This window comes from Candoia aspera, chromosome 3 (genome assembly GCF_035149785.1).
Source record: "Candoia aspera isolate rCanAsp1 chromosome 3, rCanAsp1.hap2, whole genome shotgun sequence".
Classification (NCBI taxonomy): Eukaryota; Metazoa; Chordata; class Lepidosauria; order Squamata; family Boidae; genus Candoia; species Candoia aspera.
The window spans coordinates 120,607,707-120,633,089 of NC_086155.1; the positions used below are offsets into that span (position 1 = coordinate 120,607,707).

At 37.8% G+C, this 25,383-nt stretch overlaps 1 protein-coding gene across 1 annotated transcript in view; it reads left to right on the forward strand.

The window, feature by feature from the left end:
* Window positions 1–2,043: 2,043 nt before the first annotated feature.
* The window catches only part of LPCAT1 (lysophosphatidylcholine acyltransferase 1), a 48,252-nt gene continuing 24,912 nt past the window's right edge, over window positions 2,044–25,383 (forward strand). The window contains exons 1-3 of the mRNA XM_063298726.1: window positions 2,044–2,516; window positions 16,728–16,870; window positions 19,416–19,630. Coding sequence (XP_063154796.1) covers window positions 2,367–2,516; window positions 16,728–16,870; window positions 19,416–19,630 — 508 coding nt within the window. The 5' untranslated portion in view covers window positions 2,044–2,366. The remainder of the gene's footprint in view (window positions 2,517–16,727; window positions 16,871–19,415; window positions 19,631–25,383) is intronic.

Below are 25,383 nucleotides of genomic sequence, written 5' to 3' on the forward strand. Positions count from 1 at the left end.
CAGTCCACTTTTAATTTAAATCACTTTGTAGATCTGTAGAGAATCATAAACATGACCTTGGAGAAGAAATGCAACAATTAGCAAAACATGATTTAAGCTCAGAAAAAGAAAAGAATATTAGAAAGAAACTTAAACTGGCTCCATCTTAACTCTCTTTGGTATAAGAGGGAGGGAAAACAGGAGAACGCTGTCAGGCTTTCAAGATTCTGTTACTGTAGCTTATATCAGTAAAATAGGTTTCCGGTATTTTTTTATGGAGTTAATTTCTTGACCTGGCCTACCTTGAAAAGCTGATAACAATCCTAAAAGCCTGACAGTGATCCCACCCCCCATTATACCAAACACAGTTAAGGCAGATCTAGTTTAAGTTTATTTCTAATGTTCTGTTCCTGTCCTAGGATTAAATCATGTTTTGCCAACCATTGCATTCCTTTTCCAAAGTCATTCTCTACAACACTCTACAATAAAGCCAGTCTAAAAACCTTCAAGATATTAAGCAAAGTTGTTTCATCTTGTCACAAGGATCAATACCCAGTAGCATGCAGTTAACCTCTTGCTAAGCAGTCCTGTGTCAGACATATGGCTGCTCAGAAAACCAACAGCAATTATCACTGTCAACAGTTTGCAAACTGGCACCAACCATAGAGCAATGCTTCCTGAAACAACAAGCTGCAAAAATTCCAATATGGCTTATAAAAGCAGGTTATGAAATATCCCAGCTGACCTCAGCAGGTCACACTCTGAGAACTTACTCTAGCATTTATATACTTAATTGTCTTTAACTGTAGTTGATCAATGAACTGTAACAGAATAGAAACTCATAGTTGAAGTAAGAGTTGTATCGGAGTAAAAAGACAGCATAGAATCCAGATACGTAAAAATTGCCTCTGCCCCTGAACATACCTTCGCTCTAAAACTTTCCTGAGAGATCTAGCTCTGCAAAAGAGTTCATTTGAAACAGTTACCATCTGTTTCTTATTTCAAGGAACAATTCAATTTAGATCACTTTTTGATGTGTCTTAATCAAAGGTCAAAAAAGATCAGGACAGAAGTCCTTCAGATAGCATTTTCATTTTGATAGGACACAAACCTGAAGCTGAATATAATTTAATAGTTGTATTGTATGTAAAGGCAGGGATTGGCAATCTGTGGACTAGTATCCACATGCAGATAACCTTTAGTCCACAATGTATGGACAATGCTCTTTTTTTATTATATAAAACAGAACTGGATACATTCACTTTTGAAATCAGTGAATATTGCTACTGAACACCATGTACTAATATTTCTTGCTCACTACTGCTGAGAAGCAACCAGTATGTGTCTTGCTCTTCTTCTATGCTTGTCTCTGAATAATTCATTTAGAAAACTCTCTGAGTTAAGCAATATCTCTTATCCCCACTACCATTCACAATACAATACAATTGTGTACTATATAAAAGATGTTTTACAGCAGTACCTAATTCAAGAAACATTTGTAGTAACTTTAGCAGCATTCCTGCACAGGTTTACTTGGGAGAACATTCAATATAATGACACTTAATTCAAGGTATTTTAGACCTAAATAACTACTGCTGGCTCACACCGACCATTACAGTATCTACATCCTTTCTAACATTGCGAATTCTCATCCTCATTGAGAGTCCCATCAGGATCTACTAATGTAAATGGAAATCCAACTTTCTTGTCTGGGAGAAATCCTATGCATCAATATGCATGGCTTGTTTTCAGAAAGATTACTAATGAAATAAAAGATGTCACTGAACAATAATTGGACGGTCTCCTACCCAAGTTTGCTTAAAGCCCTGCTCGGAAGAGATTGGAAGCAGGTGTCCTGCGCATGGGAAAACGATTGCCAATAAATCACCTCCCTCCACAGGAAAACCGCGCGCGCCACCCGCCAGCTCTTGCTCCGGACGGAGCCTACCCCCTCCTTCTCGCTTCTCCTTTTCCCGCCCCTTGTCCTAAAACCGCCAAGCGACTGTCGCGCTTCCCTTCTCCATCACTGCGCCTATCGCGCATGCACCTTCTTGAGGGCGGGGCTGAAGCCAGAGCCTGGTAGCGGCGTCTGACAGAGTCGCGTATTCTCCTTCGCTCCTAGCCGGTTTAGGGAGAGCCAACGGTGGGTCGCTGACCAGATCTCCTTCTCCGCTTCCTCCGCTAACTACGCTGTCGACGGCAGCCCGGGTCGGCCTAATCTTCTCAACACCGAAAAATACTCTTCCGCGTCCCTTCCTTTTCCTTCATAGGAAATACATTTTCTTCCCCTTTACCCCCTCCTTTTTAAAAAAAAAAAAAAGCCCCTGCGCCCATTTTCTTTCTTCACTCTCGCCCCTCGGTTTTTTCCCCCTCTTTCGCATCGCACAATGCGGCTGAAGGGCCGGGGATGCTGCATCCCGAGCAGAGGCATCGGAGACGGAGATAAAGACAGGGGAGAAGGACGCGGGCCGGCCCCTCCACCGATGCGGAGTCCCTTCGTGCACCAGCTGCACTTCAGCGCCCTCCAAAAAGCAAAGGTGGGTGTGTATGTGGGTATCTGTGAACACATGCATGCATGTAAGTAGGCCAGTGTGAGGAAGAAGGCTAAGGAAATCCACTCCACCGCCCCAAATACGTAATGGTGCCTCCCCCCTCCCTACTTCTCCAAAGAAGTATATGCGTGTGCGCGCGCCCCCGCGAAGCAGCAGTTGCTTGCTTGCCTGTGGGTGAGACATCCACAAAACCTCTGGGGCTGTACGACAGAGATGTGTGTGTGTTTAGAGTGAGAAAGTGAAATACTGTACGTAGCTGCTTCCTGTAATAAAGAAACAGTGGTCATTGTTAGCCTCATAAGTACTAGCAGAGGTAGTAGAATTCTTCATTGTAGCTGTGCATTGGGGCAGTTGTATCCAAGTGTCGGTTGAGGTTAATGTAGGAGAGGAAGGACAGCCGGCTAAATGTGGGAAGAGACAGGTATTAGTTGTTTGATCTCCTTACAAAGGAAGCTGAAGGCCATAGTAGATGGAGCCAGATTATTAAAATAAGCAGAGTGACTTCAGAAGGTGTTCTAGAAAGCCAAAGCTATACAGTATTTGTTGCTGCTTTGGGCTCCCTCTCTCTGTGGCCCTTTTTTCTTTTGGGGAGTTTCTTTTTCCCAGTCCAACATGGCTGTTATTTTTTTGTGGCACTTCAGAATCCTGACACAAAACATAACAGATGGATCCTTGCAAACCACTTCTTTGAACTCATACTCATTAGCACTATTTGAAGTCCGTTGTTGGGTTGAGGGCAAACTAATCAAGGAGTTGCCAGATCTTGAGTGTTGGGATCCCATAAAATTGTTCCTACTTCCTATTGCTGTTTTAAGAATAGATAATTACAGATATAAATGGCAGTATTAAGGAAAAAAATCAGAACCTGCAGGAATATCACAGACTCTAGGATTATTTATCTGCTCCCAATGTTCCAATTTATTAATACATTTAAGTTAGAGGCTCCCAGGGCACTGTATCCATTTCGGTTCCTACACCCATGTGACTTTAACTCACAAAAGAAGCAGACTTATCTTCTTGATGTTATTGTTTTTTTGGGTATAGCAAGCATGAGAAGAAAAAAAACATCAATCCCAAGTAGACCAATTGGCTGTGGCTGTATTTTTTAGAAACAAATATATGGATCCTGATTGGCTCTAGGGAAACCAATCAATGCCAGGTTTAGAAAACTGACACAGAGGTACTTCTTGGTACATACTCAAAACAGCCCCATCTTTTCAGGCATACCCAGCCATTGTGTGCTGTAGAAGTCAGAAGACAAGAAGGCTGACTTTGAACAGAAGCTGTCTGATATGTAGGACTTGCTGTTTTATAAGAGGGAGAAAGATTTGAACTCTGCTTTAAGGTCATTGCCCTACCATCTTTGTAAAGAAATTGCCCTATTTGAGGGAATAAGAGAACCATCCTTCACTTACTAGTTTTCATGTTTTAAAATCCTCCTGAGGGTAAATACAATTTTAAGCTCCTTATCTGTGAAGCCAAGAATGAGAAAGTTGGGCGTGTCATATTCACCAAAGGGTAGTGCCGCACTTATTATGGCAACTGACATGGTTGAGGTTTGCTGAAACCCAGGATTAACCAAACCCAATGGTTAACCAAGATTACTTAGAAATACAGCAGTGATTTTCAGTGTAACTAAATTATACATATGCTTAAAATTTTAAAATAAATAAAAAGCTTGGATGCAAAGAAGCCTTAGTTTAGATATCCTAATATAGGAATTATTTTACAGGCCATTTTGTTTTATCAGTTTACCCACAGCCACATTGTAATTCCAAGGACAGGAACGTGAAGTAGGATATATACCTCACATTTGATTGAGGATCTTGCATCAGAACTTCTTAGGGGTTTTTAATATGGCTGAAAATTAAATGTATCTAGCTTTTGAACAGAATAGTGAAATGTGATTTCAGAAATATTTGCAATAGTGGATCAAACAAATTTTGGTCTAACTTGGGTTTTCCTGTAATGTTCTTTTAGTAATAACAGTAGTACAGGATGTTCAGAGTATGTACAGAGAACCCAAGAGAAGATACATTTCATGTAGGTGGCATCACCATAAAATGCTGCTGTTGATAAAGCTGGTCCAGTTACCCTTTTTTTTATATAATAATGGCACCAATATTCTGGCAATATTCTGTTGCAAGAGCATGATGATGAGGGGGTTCTGTCTATACAGCATTTGTGTTATGTCCTCTAGAAGTCACAGTAGCTATTTGCATTGATACCAGGTGCCATGTGACAAAGAGAAACTAGAAGTGGCCACGTTATAAAAAGGCTACACAAACCTCCTTGTAAATTGATACTGTACTGCTTTAGGTTCTTTCCCATGCTTTCAGTTTAATACTGTGAAGTGGTAAAGAAGCTCCTGTTCAACTGCTTTGGCTTCCCTTGCAGAAGATGCACTTTCTGAACCTTGCTAGGAAGTTGATGAAGGTGCCTTCCACAAATATACTGTATATTATGTGTAATTCTGTTTTAAACCCACATACTTTACTGTTTGGGGGACAGAAGTGCTCATTCATTTTGTTTCTTATGAAGAAATGCACTAGCTTAACTACCTTTCAGTTTCCTTAAATATTCAGATAGCTAAAGCTATTCATATTTTCCTTGAATCTTTGCTTTGGTGATTTATAAAATTGAATTATTATAAAAACAACTTCCAAGTATGAACAAACAATAGAAAAATGTGTTTGTTCTGCTCAGTGGCTGCCAGAATTATGCATGAAATTGAAAATGTATGTATCCAGAACTATGTAACCCCAGACATCAATGATAATTAGTCATTGCTCCGCCTTTCTCTGCCAACAGCTTTTCCCATTTGTGCTAAGGCATAGAGAAACTGAAAACATCAGACTAAGCCTCAACATAAAAAATGAAAAGTGTACATCAAGTCAATTATATATAGTGGAATGCTTGGGAATACTGTATAGGGAATGGGTTGAGTAGTGTCTAAAAATGTTGCTGAGCAGTAAACAGAGCTTTGTTCCTGACCTATTCACAGATGTTACTGTATTTTCTATTTTATATGGTAATTGACAAATCCAGTGTACTCCTTAAACTAAGCTATATTTTGATGCGACCTGTGTTAGTCTGAGCAAACCATGCAGAGGTTTAGGTTAGATTGCTTCCTCCCCTTTCACATCCAGCTAGCAGTAAACCAGGAATTATAGTTATGCTGAACCCAGACATATTATAGTGATTTAAGTTTTTGCTTAATCATGTTTTGTTGAATAAACAATTAGCTGCCTTTACAGATCATTCTAAGCCAGCCTTCCTCAACTTTTGACCCTGGAGGAACCCTTGAAATATTTTCTAGGCCTCAGGGACCCCCTGCACATTCAGATTCAAATATAGGCCAGAAGTTACAAAATTATTATATTCGTTTCATGTGTAGGTCTGTCTGTATGCATTAACAGTGTTCTTAAACTAAAAATAAAGAATGAAACTTGCCTTTTTAATGTGAAGTTGCCCAAATTTGAAATAATTTTTTAAATAAATCGTGATTTCCCAGGGAACCCCTAGTGACCTCTCACGGAACCCTAGGAGTCCATGGACCTCTGGTTGAAAAACCCTGTTCTAAGCTATTAACCAATCCTCATGTTTGGGCTCCACAACACATTAAACCAGATCTAAAAATCGGACAAATGACATTATGACTTATGAACCTTGATGCAGTATTTAAGAAAAATATATGCATGTGGAAGAGATTTTTTGCCCCCTATTCCTTTTGCCACCTAAAACTCTGAGAGTTGGGAGGGTTTGAGGGCTGTAGGAAATCTCACCTTCTGATCTTTGTACCAGCAATATTCAATAAAATGGTAGCTTTAGCAAGCAGTAGTTATTTGTCATGTATATGTTTTTGAGTGCTTTAAAAATCCTGTTCTTGAATTATTAGTTTGTGTAATAAACTAATGCAAAGATAACAAACCAGCCTGTCCTTAGGAGAAGATAAGCAATTTTAGGCAGAGAGAGGAAGACAGATTGCAGCTGAACTGATGGAGGCATAATTAATTGACACCTTTGGAGCCTTGCCAGGCTGTGAACAGGAGGATTTACTGAAGAAGTTAGAGGATCTCATGCAAACCTTAACCACTGTGCACAAGACAGCTGCCCCACTAATTGATTTGGTCTCTGTGCCCCATGTAGAAAGCTGCAAAAGCAGTATTAATATGAGCTCAACTCCAACACTCCCCAAAGACAGGCAATCAGATAGACAACGAGATTGCATCACTGAAGATTCAGATGTGTTACCGGGAGATGTAAACTCAGCTCCACAAACTACAGAGATTGCAGAACAGCATTCACAGGACTCTATCTCAGCTTCACTAAAGGGCACCTGATATCCCATACAGGCTGTTTTAGTGCTGCAGTTGGCAGCACAGGAGTTGTGGGATATAATCCCCCAAGTGCTTCTCAGGAAGTGTCTACAGAAATACTTTTGGCCAAACTGAATTATATTTAACTAACATTACCTCCCTGTCTTTCATTTCCTGGAACATTGCAAGGTGGAAATCCAGGAGTAGAGATCCATCATTTCTGGCATATACCTCCAGCTATGACATAGTTTTTTTTCCAAGAAACATGGCACATGGGTGAATTGTTAGCAGAGGGGTTTAAGACAATTGCACTGGAAGCTGTGGCTGGTGCAGGACATGGGAGACTTTGCAGGGGTTTAGGTATCTTAACATCTACCTCCCTACAGGCTCAAATAACTAGTTTACAGCCATTAGACCAGTATGCATTGGCAGTTCTGCTTCAATAGGAGTCAACTCCTTTGATTAATGTGTACATCCCACCCCTGCATATACAATCACAGATAAGACATGTATGGGATAAACTAGATACCTCTGGAAGATCTAATGGTTGCATCCCTGCAACGTATTTAATACTGGCTGGCGATTTTAATGCAAGAATTGGAGTCACAGGGGCATTGTCTTTCTGGGTAAGGAATCTTCCTGTATCAGCCTTCAAGGACAGCTGAGGGAATGGTTCGACCATGAATGCCATGTAGCTTGGAATTCTCTAAACTGCCATTTTAAATTATAAAAAGAGAATCCTGGTTCTTGTTCAATTTCTGAGTTAATGTTGAAAAAACCAGTATAAACAATCTGTCAAAAAAAATGCTATGAGGGTATCCTGGCAACACTTGATAATGGCTGCCAGTGCGAAAAACCCTGCTGTCTTCTGGAGGTTGGTAGCCCCTTCTTTTTCTAACAATATTTATAGCTCTTTGCTGCATATACCAACCAGAATATGGGAACACCATTTTGTTACCCTATATGATCAAACGGAGAATTCCCTGGCAGAGTTGGATGTGACGTCTGTTCCCCATTGGCCCCCAGTCTCGTGCTCAGCTATCAGAAATATAATCAAATAGTTCAAACCAGGGAAAGCCCCCAATTCAGACTTTGTTATGTATGAAATAATAATAAAATATTTTGGAATTGTGGATCCCAGTACTAGCTTCACTTTTCACTGCAGTGGACTGTTTAGCCATGATACCAAACGATTGGGCCTTGGTTATTATAATACAATATGTAAGAAGGGCAAGAGAGATGATCCAGCTAACTACCTCCCAATCAGTTTGTTAAGTCAGATCAGTAATTTTTTTTTTTAAATCGTATGGCATAGCAGTTCAGTGTTCATGCTGCTTTTTTCTTGCTGGGAAATCCTTGTGAGGTCCAGCAGCCAGATGTGTAGACTATTTAGCCGTGACAAGTCACGTTGCCCAGGGTGCACCACGAGGCTAGCCTACATTGCACTGAGTTGGCTGAGAGAGAGTGACTGGCCCAAGGTCACCCAGCTGGCTTTCATGCCTAAGGCAGGACTAGAACTCACAGACCCTTGGTTTCTAGCCCAGAACCTTAACCACTAGACCAAACTGGCTCTAGTAAAATCTGTGCTATACATCTACAGGAGAAACTAAATGATTGGCTTGAATCTGAAGACTTTCTGATGGATGAACAGGCTGGATTTAGAGCGGGACAATCACTAGACCATGTTTTGGTGCTGCAACATTTAGTAGAAAAGTATACCCACAAATCAGGGCAATCCCTTTATGCAGCATTTATTGACTAGTCAGCTTTCAACACAGTATCTAGAACAAAACTGGCATAAATTAAAAAATACCACAACTGACAAATGTCTACTACTGCTGCTCATTAAAATACATGAGAATACAAGATTGAAGGTCAGGTGAGGTAACCAAGGACATGTCACAAAGGAAATACCCATAAGGAGGGGAGTCAGACAAGGATGTGTATTGGCTCCTGTTTTATTCAACTACTATATAAACTCATTGGTCCTTCATTTAAGTAACTCCACTTTTCATTCTCCTAAATTTGCCCAAAGACATATCAACTTATTACTCTATGCCAATGATACAGTAATTCTGTCATTAACTTCTATTGGCCTCACAAGAGCCATGAGATCACTTATGCATTACTGTACTGAGGAGGAATTAATAATAACTTACACCAAAACTAAGATACTTACTTTTTCCAAACATCCAAAACAGAGAAGCTGGAACTTAGGTGTGCAGCCCATTGAACAGGTTAAGATGTTTAGATATCTAGGGATAGTTTTTCAAGCTACAGGAAGCAGAAATGCCCACCTGGACTATGTATCTCATAATGCACAGAAATCTGCATCAGCTATCCAAACTTATTTTTCCAAAGGAGCACAGATTATCCCCACTGCAATTAAGTTGCTAAAGTTCAAACACAACTGCTATACAAGGCTCAATTAGGACCGTATAACAGCATGATTGCCTTAGAAAGAATTCAAACAAAATTTCTAAGTATCTTCCAGGGTTCCTGCTCTGTTCCGAATGCTGTACTTTGACAGGAAGCAGGAGTCAGTAAAATTGAATCTAATCTCTGGATAAATACCCTTACCTACTGGTTAAAATTACAACCCCTGAGGACTGACCCATCTAATATTGGCAGATAACTTCAAATCTTCTTGGGAAACAGCTATTCAAAAGAGACTAAGCCTCTATGGTTTCTCCAGTGATGCCATCTTAGCCTTAGAGTCAGAACAAGCTAGATCAATACTAAAGCAAAGGATCTTAGACATAGAAGGCCAAACAGAAATTGCTGCTTTTTCTCATAATATAATTGTTAATAACCAAATCTTAGTGCCTAAACCAGCTTCATATTTATATTATATTAACAGTTCCCAAATCAGGAGAGCCCGATCTCTAGCCTGATTTAATGCCCTCCCCACAGCTGTTTTGGAAAGGAAATATAGGAAAACCCCATATGAAACTTGATATTGCCCTGTGACAAGGGTGCCATAGAAACCACAGCCAATGTTCTTTTGTACTGTCAGTTCTACAGGGACATTTGCCACCAGTTCATTACCCCCCTTTTATTTAAATTCCCAGGGCACTCTGAGGATTTTTACTTGCGTTATCTATTAAATAAGCAAGATAAATCTATTTCTCTGAAAGTAGCAAAATTCTGCTACATTATATGTAAGCTTCGCCCACAAATGGTTGCCAACAGTTGGTGATATTCAGGGATAATTTTGCTTTGTTTGTTTTATAGAATGTATTTTTATTGGTCAATGACCGAAATAAAGTTCCTGTCTGTCTAATAAGGATTCTCAGAATATCAAATAACAAATGAAACAAGGAAAGCATGAATTAAATTCATTTTTCCCATTTCAATTTCTTGTAATTTCTGAATAATTATGAATTGATTGATAATAGCACTAAAACATGTTAATATGCAACTAACGTCCTAGGAATGTTGACTTCATATAACTATTTAGAAACATTTATTCTTAAGTTATGTGCTTTTATGGTTAAAAGTAAACTAAATGTATTAATATGTTTCTTTTCTGACTTTAGCAGATTCTCCTCCTCTCAATTCCTGTTGCTTTTTTACTATAAAACTGTTCTTCCTAGTTAGGAACAAAAATGAGATTTGGGGGCATATAAGAATTTTAAGAGAGCCAGTTTGGTGTAGTTGTTAAGGTGCCAGGAGACTGTGAGTTCTAGTCCTGCCTTAGGCATGAAAGCCAGCTGGGTGACTTTGGGCCAGTCACTCCTTCTCAGCCCAACCCACCTCACAGGGTTGTTGTTGTGGGGAAAATAGGAGGAGGAAGGAGTATTAGGTATGTTCATTGCCTTGAGTTATATATAATGAAGGTGGGATAAAAATAATAACAACTTTCAAGAAAAAACATTCTAGGATTCTCCAGCTTTCATAAAGATTAACAACACAGCATAGAATTTTTCTAATTAGTGTTTGTACCTGATCCTATTTCAATGTGTTTCTTTTTCCTTGAACCCAGGAAACAAATCATCTCATGCGGCTGACCAGCTGCAAAAGTGTATACTGCATCTTTTCTGCTTGCTAACCCAGCTGTTTTCATATAGTAAAATTATTACTGTAGATGAGAGAGTGTATAGAAAGTAGATAAAGGGGAAAAAGGTGGATACTGCTCTTCAGGGAGAGGAAAAATAGCTATAAGTGATTTTCAGATTAGGTGGTTCATCTGCTAATGTAGATACAGAGCTAGTATTTATGGAATGAAAATATTTCAGATGGTTCAAATTTAATTTCTGCTCTGTAGATTTTTACTCATCTAAAAAAAATACTTGTTGAATCATATTGCTTCATAGTTATCCTATGATCAGGGTCAAGATCCAAATAGCATGTTTCTCATCTGTGGTTTGTAACTGATGGATCATCACCAGACAGGAAGAGTACTTAATAAAACTTGAAAATGCACAAATTAGATTTTCTTAAGTCCCATTAATTTCACGGGAAAATTGTTATACTTGTGCTTCATTAAACCAAATCCTTAATTTTAATTCCTTTATACGTTTCTTTATATGTAGATTTCATGTTAAGCCCACCTATCAAAATGCAAAGCACTGAGTGATTTCTGTGTTCTCTGGCAATTCATCAACTAGCAAAATAATTAACCAAATGAAAATAAATAGTAACACACACACACAATTCCCAAAGAATCTGTTCAGTTTCTTTAAAACGTGAATTCCGCATATGAAAAAATCGTGAATGAAAGTGCTGTGGTCTTTGCTTAAACTAGTATAAAGTTAATATGGTCTGCATCGCGTTTAGTCCATAGTTTTAAGCCTAGTCCCAGTTTCTCAATCTTCACACGCTCTCTTATGTCAGTTCAGATGTAAAGAAATATGTCTCCTTACATGTATTGTTTTTTTTAATGCACTAAAAATATTTACTGGTTTTTGCTGTGGCTAGTTCAGTTTTCATTTGTACCTGTAATCATGTCTTCCTTTTTCCATTACAGTTAATAATTTGTGAGGAAATATTTTGGGATGTTCGACTTTAACTGCTATTTCTTTTGCCCAGAAATCCATCTGTCCCTCAAAAGCTATCCGATGAATCTTGGTACAATTTACATACCATCATTCTGTTTGCAATGCAGTCCATCTGTAATGTTCTTTCATATTATTTGTTTTCCTTGGTATGTGTTCTAGGGACTTAGTTACCATCAAAGTTAGCCCATAATTATTAGCATTGTTTCTGCTAGTATTTATAGATTAATCCATGAAAGAATATGAAATATCTGTTTATTTGGTACCACCACTCCTGATCTCACTGAATATCTCCAGTAGTAGAGTCACGAATAAACTTTCAATTTTGGGCTCTGCCACTTCTGAACTTAAGGTTAAAGAACAGAAAGTGCTTTGTTTACTAAAAAGTAAGCGAGAGTTAATCTCAACAGCTAGTACTTAGCATCTGCTGGTGTCTTAGCAGCTAGAATGGAGTAGTGATTATGATATCTAAGAACAACTCTGCTGATGTGATAAGAATGCACTTTTTCCCAATAGGAGTCAGCCAGATGGCAAGAAGCCCATAAACAGTGTCTCTGTTACTAAACAGAATCCTAACTAAATGTGAGAATTTTATTTCCATATCATGGCAAAAGAGTTTTTCTTCCTTTTTGCTATGCTGAAAGCTGCCAGCAACAGTCTCTGGTGCTTGACTGTGGAAGAACCCCTGTTGTTCAGAAGATTAATGTGTGAATTTTGTTTGACTGGCAAAGACCTGCTGTTTGAAGAAAAGCTGGCTGAGTTGCTTGCCAAAGAGTTAGGATTGTAGGGTGCAACAATGAAATCCACAAGCCTTCTGGCTCCCCTTGATTTTAATCAAAACACATGCATACCATCACAAATTCCTTTTGAACTCTTGTAATTCAGAGACTGGTTTTATAAGAGAGGATAAAATTGTAACCTTGAGAGAACAATAAGATATATAATGGCAACCATCTTCTTTGAGTTATGGACATCTGTGAACCTTACGAAATGTGTCAGGACAATGTAGAAAATAGATGATGTCAAAGCTGAAACACATGCATTATAATCTCATTCACTTTTTTCATAAATTTATTTCCCTTTCCTTCTAACCTCACTCATTTCTTGCAGTCTTGAAATTAAACTTTCCAGTTTTAATTTTAACTTTCTAGAAAAGGCTAGCAGGACAGAAAGCCTTCAGCACAGCATATGATTTCTCAGCTATGGCTTGTGCACTCATGGTTATCTCTACTATTGCAAAGGATTTTTTCTCATAATTCAGGACCAGCAGGAGAGCAAATTAGTATTATTTGCATTGCTTAAGATGTTGCTGAATCTGCTGGAACACAAGCTTCTTATACTCCTAACAATTAACAACAGCAAGCTGTACTGTTCCATTCTAACAGACCTGCTTTAAAAATATTTTCAGATTGGACTTTTTGCCCCAAATTCTCATTTTCAACATGATAACTTCAAGCTTATGATCACAAATAAAATTAATTATTTTGTTTTAATAGTTTTAGTTAATAAAATACAGCAAAAATATCCATTCAGATTTTTTTCAGTATCTCCAGTGGTGTCTGATAGTTTTAGCTAATAGTTACACCCTAAGATCACAAATTTAACTACTTTTTTTTAATTACTTTGGATTAGCAACAAATGGTATTAATCTTTAGAAACCCATCTACCAGTAGTAAGGTGACACTGTTATCAAATTAACTGTGATGTGAATTTCCACTTGAAATATAAGATGATTCATGATACGCTTTTTAAACTAAATTGATAAAAAGTGATCAAGTTGCATATGCCTCTTAAGCTGAAAATCTGGGACACAATATATTATTTATTTATGTATTCAATCAATGTATATGGATGCCCATCTCACAACAGCAATTTGGGTAGCTAACATATAATTAAAACTCAATAAAAACAACCAATAACAATAATTATTATTAACAATATGATTAATTATTAGTGGCAGCTGAGGACAACAGTTACTACAGATAACATGCATTTCATGGGCTTCATTAACCTCCCAGCCCCCCCATGTTTGTAAGGTTTTATGAAATGCCAGATTTGGCGGGGGGGTGTATAGTGTTCCAGAGGGCGGACACTGCAACAGAAAAAGCCAACATCTTTGGTCCCACAAGATGATATTCGGTGATAGATGGGACTCGGAGCACGCTAGGTCTCTTGGACCTAGTAGCATGGGTGGAAACAGAGTATACATGTGTGTAGGTGTGCACTCATTCATTATATATATTTTATGTGGATATATTTTGAAGGAGCATTATACTGAATTTGTCAGTGGGGAATCTCTTTGAATATTAAATACAATAATGCCCTGCCAGTCAATTCTTTATCCAGCAGAAAATGCTTATGATTAACAAATCCAAAAGAAAGTGTTGGTGATGGAAGAATTTAAAAAGGAGGTGGCAAATGAAATTCTTAGGAGTAAAATTTTGTTTCTTAATCAGAAAGCCACACCTTTTTATTTGAGCTAATAAGTCAGATTCAAGCAGATTTCCTTTTCACAGGGATTGAAAGTAACCTTTGACATCTCTCATAGCTCAAGCTTTGAGTAGAATCTTTTTGAGCAATCCAGAAGGCTTTGATTTGGCTCAGACATCATAAGAACTTGCATGATAGCGTTAGATGTCACAATTTAGATAGAACGTGATTTTATTTATTTATTTATTGCTTACATTTATATGGCTGCCCATCTCCCACAAGGCGACTCTGGGCAGCATGCTACAACGAATAGTTTTAAAGGTAGATCCTTTAAATATATATTAGACAACGTTGGTGCCTCTGAAGATTCTTGATATATTTTAATGTGATTGTACTTTTATGATTTTCTGTCTATTGCCTGAACTAACTTCAGAGTGCTATATTAGAATTTGTAATGGGAACCTAACTTTTTATCACATATCGATTAGTTTGCATGTAGAAAATAGATATATTTTCTGTAATATAAAAATCAATTAGAGTATTCAAATTTAAACTAATATATTCCTCTAGGATTTATTTATTTTACTTGTCAGAAATTACATGTTTCTCACATCTGTTCATTGTCATTGTCATCCTTTGTATGTTGTTCCATTTAAACAGTTTCTTTCTTTAGTTTCCAAGCATAAAAATTGAAATAGGTTCTTGCACAACAAATTCATTGACCTTGTTCATTAAAATAACATGATTCTTAATCTGAATCTACTTGTGAAAGTTTAGCCTGTCTTAAAGATCACCACATCATTAAGTTTTTTCTTCAAACTATACATAAGCATACTCTGTTTTTAACACATTGTATGTAAAATCGAGAGGATTTTTTAAGTGAATGAATAAATGAAATGGTAGAAGTTGAATCATAATAAATTCTATACTTTTAAGGGCATTTCTGGCAGTTTGTCTCTAACCTGTCTTTTTGCAAAATAAAGTTTTGGTAACATAGGTCCTGAACATAAACTCTGTATAGCTGGACATCCCTGGTATGAGCAAGCTGATGGTCAAAACATTGGCTATCAAGAAGCAAGCAGAATTAAAGACCTTGGCTAAAATTCCTTGTGTACTTCTGATTGCTTTTGTGTATATTCAGATAAATCTTTACATTATTACATTATGGTCATTGTATTAATTTTCCACTGAAACCAACCCCCACCCTTGCCAGAAAAATATCCAAAAAGAGACTAAAAATTTTGGACCCAAAATATCCAAAAATGACAAATGCTGCCCTTGGAAGCAAATACAAATATAATAAACCACAGCCTTGACTGCAAAAAAATTACCCACTCTTTCTTTAGATTAGAATGAAGATAAAATTATTGCAAATCCAGTCAAGATTGCATTTGATATTGGCAATATGTAATTGACAGCGCATCGAAATATGTGTAAAATATGCGGACTACTAAGTGATAACATGATTATTGTTCCAAGTTTCTTGACAGAAGATCAAAATAAAAATATGAAGCAAAGAATCAGGCAGTTAAGAAGATGAGTGCATCCCTTTGCTGTGAGTTCACCTGCAAAGCTGGGCACAGGTTCTGATGCATTGAACTGGTTTAGCGAAGTTTTGAGAATTGTTTGAAAGTTTGTGCTTTCCCATGTTTCAGTTGTTGTAAAAGCAATATGTGATATTTTAAGTCAGTATTCAGCTGTCGTTATAACCATGAGCTTTGATAGGAGCTGACCTCCAAATGTGACATATCAGGAGGTTAATGATGTGTTTGAGTCCTCTTTTTGAAAGCTGGGAGAAGAAGGTTAAAGACCCAAATGGGTGTTCTTTCACAAATTCATTTTGCTATTTCCTTGGGCAATTCCAGTGTGAAATATGCTACTAATACTGCTACTAGATTTTGATGTAATAATTTAAAAGTGCTTTATAGTTGCCAAAATAGGCGAGGGAGTCAATGGATTATCTAGCTTGGCCCCAGTTATAGTTGTACGTGCCATGAAAACTATATGTGCAAAAACACTGTTGCATATCTTTGTTACTCAATTTCTACAATTAATTTTACTTTAAAGTGCTGTGAAACATTTAAATTCACAAACAAAATATAGAAAATATGTCTAGCTACATATTCCAACTCAGTGTTAAATTATTAATCTTCTTCCATGCTAATTAAATAATATATGAGAATATGACAGTATTTTATTTAACAAGCACTGGGGATTCAGCCAGAATTGTAAATATTTTTTTGCCTCTTTTAGTCACTTTAAAATTTCCCCGACTCTACAAAACAAAGCTTTGGAACCACAAATTAAGGCAGTTTTAACATCGCGTATTACTGCATTCAAATACCAGAGAGAGAAAGGTTTGTTAATTGTTTTATGTGCTCATCAATGCAAATATTGTTTGGTTTGTGTCCAAACCAAATCCTTTGAAATGAATCCTTTTAATTTTACAGATTGCCTTCATGACCTTGACTCTGTTCCCCATCCGGCTGTTCTTTGCTGCGTTTATGATGTTGTTGGCTTGGCCTTTAGCCTTCATTGCTTCTATAGGATCTGCTGAGAAAGGACTAGAAAAGCCTCTGTCGTGGTGGCGAAAGTAAGTCACTGTGTCCATTTTACTTGCCAGCATCTCTTGCCATGCCTCAGCTGCAATTGGCAAGGTTTAAGATAGTGATGGGCAATGTGAACTCCATCCAGCTTCCCAGCACCTCATTTGTTCACCCTCCCTCTACCCCCAAATTGTGGCAGTTATCATTTTCAGTGGTGTTATTTCATTTAGGGTTGGAATGGTAGAGGTCTGCCACCCAGAGACTTCTTGGTGATGTTATATAGCCCTCCAGAAGCTTGAGGTGCAGAATTGTGGCCTCCAGTCTCCAAACATTGCTACCCTTAGTTCAGTAACTTAATATACTTATTTCTAGTTAGGACTCTAAAATGAATTTACTGCAGAAAAAGTGTTCTTCCATAATAAGTCATAAGGGTTCTTACTACAGTATATGATAAAAATTCAATTCACAGAATTTTCTAGGGTGCCCACCTCTTCATTTTTTATCTTGCCTCAGGTAATTGGTTAAAGACATAATGCTGGAATACCTGCACCATGCTCTGCACTAAAACATTGCCTATGGAGTCATAGGTTCATATGAAACACACATGTTTGATGGTTCAGTATCTATGTTTCCCAGGTTCTGTGCTGAAGATTTCCCTCTTCTGAAAGATGGTTTTCAGTACATAAAGCAGGCACCAGGATTGAGATAGATTTCCTTACATTGAATAACTTCATCCTAAAAATGCATCTTATTTTTTCTTCTGTGAATACTTTTCCAGTGTAGAATCTTCCTGAATTCTTTGGATTGCATCTGTTTGCATTAACTTTTCTTTTTAAACCTGAAGATGAGTTGCTGAAAATGTTTATAAGCTCTTGAGAACAATGCTGCTTCTGGAAGTTTTTCTGTGTGTGCTCTGCTGTGCAATGTTAACACCAGGATTAACATAGGGTACATCTGATTGGATCAAAGTCTATCAGCTGCTGAGTAGTTTAGCCTTTCCTCATTCATACTTTTCACATTTAGTCATAGGAGAAATATAGGAAATAGTCATCTGTTATCTAAGCTGAGTGCTTTGTCAGATTACCTTAAAGAAGAAAGGTGGTTTAAATGCCTAGTTCTGATGTATGCATGTTGAAGTATATTTTCGAGCAGAGGCACCCATTCCCTCACCTTTTGAGAATGCTTTGTTACCAGTGGTCAAGTTACTTATACAGAGAAATGTATCTTCTCTTTTCTTTTAATCAAAGTTTTGCCCTGAGGGGGAAGGAACTAGATAATATTGTTGCTTCAGCTGACAAATAAATTAACAAGGGGGTTCCATAATAATGTAAGTTATGTCATAGAACGGATACATTTTGCCTGCTTTGATTGAACACCTGTGATAGGTACTGAGTGGGAGAGGGTCAGAAATGCATGCACTTCTTATTTAATGGCCTTCATAAAACTTATCTGATGATGAAACATGGCTTCTTTGTTCTCCTGACTCTTGCAATCATTTTGTCTAGGTGGATGCTAAAATCAGAAGACAGCAGGATTGACTTAGCAGTTGTTTATTCCAGTCTGGATACTTAGACTGCCTACAGTCCCTGAAGCCTTGGGACTGTTCCTGTTCTGGAATAATCATTTCTAGAAAACAGTAAACTGTCCACAGATCAGCAGGTCTGAGGACACCAGAACTTTCTGCTATAAGGCCACAGAATTTTGAACACAGATAATGAGCATTTTAACTTAATTTTCATTGAATCTAAATTAAATCAGTTGTTCTGTCATAACCCCACCCATTTCTGTGACCTGTCTTTTCTTACTTTTTGAACTGTGGGCCCTGGCATGACACTCAAATGTCAAGTGTGGTTCTTGGTCCCCAAATTTGCACACCAACTTATCTGAAGTGATAGTAATCTTTGTTCTATAGTAATCTACTGCAACCATCTGCCTTTGGAAGTATGTACAGCTAGTCCTCACTTAATGACCAGTTGTTTAGTGATGGTTCAGACTTATGACAGTGCTGAAAAAACCAACTTACAACTGGTGCTGACACTTATGACTGTTGCAGCGTCTCTGCAGTCACATGATAACGATTTGGGCACTTGGCAACCAGTTCGCATTCATGACCGTTGCAGGATCCCATGGTCACATGATCGCCATTTTTTACCTTCCTGGCCAGCTCCTGGCAAGCAAAATCAATGGGGAACCATGTGATTTGCTTAATGACCACATGGTTCACTTAATGACCATGGTGATTTGCTTAATGACAGCTGAAAAAAAGGTTGTAAAATCAGGTTGGATTCGCTTAATGACCACTTCGCTTAGCAACCAAAATTCCAGTCTCAATTGTGATCGTTAAGTGAGGATTAACTGTATAATAAAATCAGAGGGATCACTGGGTACATAGGTCAAATTGTTACTATTTAACTCACTTTTAATTCTCTGACATAACAGCATCATGTTACTTTAAAATTTAAAAACATTCTCAGGAAACAAGAACTTATTATCTTTTTTAAAGAATTCAAAATTTTCAGTTGATTAGGAAGGCTTAGCATGCTATTTTAAAATAAGCTTGCTTTTGCATCTGTGGTATCTACTTGTTTTCAGAGTTGTTGATATCTTGCTGAAAGCAATTATGAGGACACTGTGGCTTGCTGGTGGATTCCATTGGATAAATGTGAAGGGCAGACAGGCATTGCCCACTGAAGCAGCAATTCTGACTCTGGCTCCACATTCATCATATTTTGATGCGATACCAGTGACAATGACTATGGCTTCCATTGTTATGAAAGCTGAAAGCAAAGATATTCCTGTCTGGGGAAGTAAGTAAAAAATATTATCTTCCAAATAATATTCAGGTGATTGTATTTAGTTTTGGGAGCTGAAAAACTATTCTAAGCATAGTATTAAGCTAAGATATTTTAATAACTTATTGATTGTAAAGAACAGAATTTTAAAGAAAATCTTGAGGCCTCCTCTAGCAAAATACTTCATATTTTTAATACATCGTTGCTGTATATGAGTCATTCTCATAGGTTCATATTTGGGCTTTGAGACTCTGTCAGCTACTGTAGCCTCTAATTGCCAGCCCCACAATCACTAGGATATATAGAGAGAACTTATTAACCAAGCAAAGATCATATTAACAAATCACTTCAAGGACCACTATTCTATTCAAGTAGGTCTTGGTTTAGAATTCCATAGGACTGATCAAACTACTGAAAATTATGGATCAATTACTTTTTGTAGAAGTTATGGATGGTATTTTATGGATTACTATTGATTCCAAGATCTCTTTGTAACTACAGTTATGTGAAAAAGTAAATACACCCCATGTAAGGTTTTTTAAAAAACATATTTGGATATATCAATATTTTGTTTTCATTCAAACAGTATATGAAGATAAAAGTGATGTAACTGAACAAGAAAACTCTGAAAAATTGGCTTTGTAGTCATTTATTTAATAAAAAATTAACAGATATGCCATTTCCTCCTGTAGAAAAAAATAAGTATACCCTTGGTTGTAATACCTGGTATTATCCCCTTTGGCAGAAACAACCTCAGGTAGGCATTTCTTATAACTATCTACTAGTATCTGACATTAACTGGGAGGTTTTTTTCCCCTCACTTCTCCCTGCAGAATTTTTTCAGCTGTGCAATGTTTGAGAGATTTTTTGCTTGCACAGCCTGTTTCAAATCACCCTACAGCATCTCTGTGAGATTTAGATCTGGGCTTTGACTTGGCCATTCCAGAACCCTCCTTCCCCCCTCCCTCAACCATTCCTTGGTGGATTTACTGGAATGTTTAGGGTCATTGTCATGCTGCAAGATCCACTTTCAGTTTAGTTTCAGTCTTCTGACAGATAGGCAAACTGGCAGTTGTTTAAAATGTTCTCCATTTGTAGATGGACAGGACAGTAGAATTATTGATGTTGAATTGTTTGGCAATCATTTTAAATTCTTTTCCAGACATATAGGCATCAATAACCTCCTTTCTGAAGGCCTCAGAGAACTCTTTCGATCTAGGCATGGTGATACCATGCACTTCAACAACAAAGAGAAAATCAAACTAAATGTCCGAGGTTTCAATAAGACAGGTTCCTCTAATGATGTTCTAATCATTTGCACCTGATCTGCTGTAAGTAAAGGTAAAGGTAAAGGTTTCCCTTGACGTAAAGTCCAGTCGTGTCCGACTCTAGGGGGCGGTGCTCATCTCCGTTTCTAAGCCTTAGAGCCGGCGTTGTCCGTAGACACTTCCGGGTCATGTGGCCAGCATGACGACACGGAACGCCGTTACCTTCCCGCCGAAGCGGTACCAATTAATCTACTCACATTTGCATGTTTTCGAACTGCTTGGTGTGCAGGAGCTGGGACGAGCAACGGGAGCTCACCCCGCCGCGCGGTTTCGAACCGCCGACCTTCCGATCGGCAGCTCAGCGGTTTAACCCGCAGCGCCACCGCGTCCCTACAGATCTGCTGTACCTGATTCTAATTTTAGGTATTTGAAGTAGTGTTGAATATAGAGGTGTACTTACTTTTTCCACATGTGAAATTTGCATTTATGTTTATTTAAGTTACACAATGGATAACAAAATGTAAACAGTGCATGATACTTGTTATATTGTATCCCTTTTATCAATCAGTATTATTGAAATGAATATCAAATATCTGTATGTTGAAATACATTGAAAAAGTCAAAAATTTTGGTGGGGTATACTTCCTTTTTTACATGACTATATTATTACAACAGTGTCTGAGAAAGAAAAGTTCTTGGCGAAATTGTATTACTTTTAACTGCAAATGGTGCCATGCTTAATACTAAGGCTGGGGGAAATGGTCCCCTCTAGTCAACTTTGACTACAACTACCACACTTCTATTCATATTTATACCAATGTATTTTATTTTTCTGGCTTTATTGGAGTGCATTTGGTTTCAGAGATGGTAAACTCTACTGACTGAAGTTTAAGATACTTAGACTTGCTTAAGGAAGCCTCATGAGTTCATGGAGGGAATTCCATCATTATTTCAATTTTTATCTTAGCTTGCCTACCATATGACACTCAAATGGAAGGAAATATACCTCATAAAGTAGCCTCTGTTGACTCAGGCCAAAGTTTTGTTTCAGAGAAAGTTGCAAAAAAGTGGTTGCAGAGAGATCTTGGAATCAATAATCATAAAATATCTATAACTTCTTTAAAAAACTACATATAGTACTTGATCCATAATTTGTTTTGTTTTAACTATTTCTATACTACGTGTCAGGATAGCTTCTTTGCAGAGACTCTCAGAGGATCCCTGCCTTACCTTAGACCACAAAACCCTCTTTAGGCTTTAAAATGGCCTTGGTGCATGGAGAGGGCAGCCTTCCCCAATTTAATGCTCTAAAGATCTTAAAATATTACTGTGGGTCCTTAAGAATTCATGGACAAGGAACTGTTTGAGAATGTTTGACTTACAGTATGTTCCAATGAACCATCTGGAGTCTAGGTCTTCTGTAAGTGATTTCCTGGTTAGTGGTGTATTAGTTAAAATACTTTGTTCAATTTGTGTATGTTTTCTGTTTATTTCGTAATCAGTATTTATCTTAGATTGTGAACTCAGATAATTACTTTGGTTGATGACACTTGCTGGTATTTTTTTAAGTGACTTCATAAATAGAGGAGTCCGCTAAACTTCTTGATTTAAAATTGCTATGTAATCTTCTTTAAAGTAGCTTGCTTGCAACATTTGTAGTTACAACTGCAATCAAAATGACCAGAAAAGCAGAGTTATCAGATATTGCTCAGGATGAACTCTACAAATTATTAAGGTCCCCCCCCTCATTCATTCATTCATAAATAAATAAATAAATAAATGCTTGTTGAATATTACTGATCCCAAATATCCCTTGAGGTAACACTTACTTGCCTATTGTGAAAATGGAAAATATTATATTTTTACTATTTTTTTCTCACAGGAAGTAAAAAATCCCCAGGCTCTTGCCTAAGCCTCTGTAAATATGAAGAATAACTAATTTAAACAGCATTCTTAACGGTTGAATAGAATTTCATTTCTTAATAATTTCTTAACTGATTCCAAAAGCTTTAAGAAAAATTAACATGTTTAACTAGATTGAGGAAAGTTCTTGGCAACACATTGAAATTCATGTGTTGTTATGGTTGAGGAATATCTGGAACATAGAAGAGGAGGAAACTGATACAAAAATTAATGAATTCTTTTTTGCTAGCATTGTTGGAATGCATTTGACTGGAAATTCTGCTTTGGACTCACTTCTTTAGCTGAACTGTAGCAATAGTAATGCTACAAGCAATCATTTGGAAAAGGTATCTGCTGAGCAAGTAGGTCCAGGTTACGTGAGACAAACAGATAAGGAAAGGCAGTCTGCATCCTAAACAAAGATGGTAGAAAGTTTGAAATGTGATGAGATGTAGCCCAATCGTATTTTTAAGTTGACATTTCTCTGTTTTGAAAAATAACCTACAATATTATCAATCCACCAAGAGTCTTGCAGTCCTTATCTCTGTATTCTAAGGATGACATCTATGAGGTTGTTCAGTTTCATTCTTCTAAACAACACTGTAAGGTGTGATTCAGCTGAAAGATGGCAACTTGTCAAGGCTACTCAACCAACCTTCCTTAGTCTGGCTTTTTCAGAAAATCTGTTGCCTGCTACACTACCCCCCTCTTGAAACCACAGGAAACTTTCCTAGTCAACAACCTTTCCTTTGCTACATGAGTAACCATGTATGTCCACGACGTTTTAAATACACGCAGGTCCATGATGCTTATAAATAAGTATAGTAAAATATTCTGGCAGATTGAGTCATGTAATATGGTATGTAAATTTGCGAATCAAATAGTTCATAGGTAGCATGAGAGGCAGGAAAAGAAGCTGCATGTACATAAGTAAAATCTGTCTTCCTAATAGCTATGTGGATACAGGTAGTCCTCATTTAGCAACCACAGTTGGAACAGGAAACTTGGTCGCTAAGTGAAAAATCACATGACCGCAACTGTACTTACAATTTTACTTCAGCTTTCCTTTGCTTTACAACATCAGAAGGATACAACCTCAAACAGCTGGGTGAGCTTAAATGGCGGGGAAGGTTTCTGTAACTCAACTCATGAGGAAGCCGGATAAAAGGGCAAACCTTATAGCACTTTTTCCCCACCCCCCTGCCCTTGGGAATGTTCACCCTGGTGCTGGATAATTAGCAAGAGGAGTATTAATGTTTGTATTTACATTCATTGGAGAGGAAGGGATTACAAGAGAGTAAGCAGGCACACAGTGGGGACTACACATTGAAAGGGATGCATTAGCACTGTCTGTTTGCCTAGCGCCTTTGCCACTATGAACCAGGAACTACTTAGGAGGCAAAAGAAAACCTTCAGTACGAAACCAATTAGGGTCCTGTCAATTTCAGGCAGCAGCTAGGATTGGGCAGGAGGGTTCTAATCAACTAATTAAGTCAGAGACTGAGCTTGTTAACTTGTGGCTAGCCCTTTTTAGGGACATGCTGTGCTGCAGAGAAAAGCAGCTCAGGAAGAGAGATTGATTAGGCAATCCCTCTGCTCTGTGAGGGGGGACGGAAGAAGAGAAAGGGTCAGGCACAGGACAACGCGTACTGACTGACTGTAATGATAAACATGTGACAGAGAGACTGTGACGGTCGTAACTGCAGGCATTGGTCACATAGTTTTTCATCACTGTCATAACTGTGAACACTGCCTGAGGCAGTCGCTAAATGAGAACTACCTGTACATCCATGTTGCTTTCTTGGAAATGGCAAGAAAATGATTTCCCATTTGCTTTTTCTGAGATGTTGTTTTGACTTCCTAATCTGGTCTGTAGCCATGGCGTTCTTGATGCTCGCCCTTGCAGAGTCTGACTAGGTCCAACTCCCTTAGCTTTTGCTATATCAGTTGGGTGCTGCCATGATGTATTACATTTGAAGAGACTGTAGTAAAAAATTCAAGGCTCTCCTTGATAATGTTGGATAAAATTCCTAGGAGATGATCTAATAATGTTTTCCAACTTGATTCTCTCCAAAAGTGTTGAATTATAACTTTCACAATTCTAAGTATATCTAAATCTGGAAATTCAGGAAATCCATCATATCTAGAGAATCGGGTAAGAAGGTTGTCTTAGATTAGCTTTTCCTGTAGGAAACAGGTTATAATAATACAATCCAAAATAACTCCATGTTAAGTTATAAACATAATTTTTTTTGTTTATTCAATTTCTATGGCTGCACATCTCAAACAAGTGATTCTGGGTGGCGAACAATCATAAAATCAAAAGCAAATATAAACACAATACAAAAAATAAATATATAAATAGCAGCTGAGAAAAATAATAACCGTAGAAGTTAATATAACCAAGAAACAGGGCCCTTAACACACTCAGGGTCCCAGGCCCGGGCACACAACCAGGTCTTCAAGGCCTTACAAAAGACCAACAGGGTTGAGGCCATCTTAATCTCTGGAAGGAGAATGTTCCAGAGAGCAGGCACTGTGGCAGAGAAGGCACACCTCCTAGTCCCCACCAGCTGACATTTCATAAATGTGATGTAA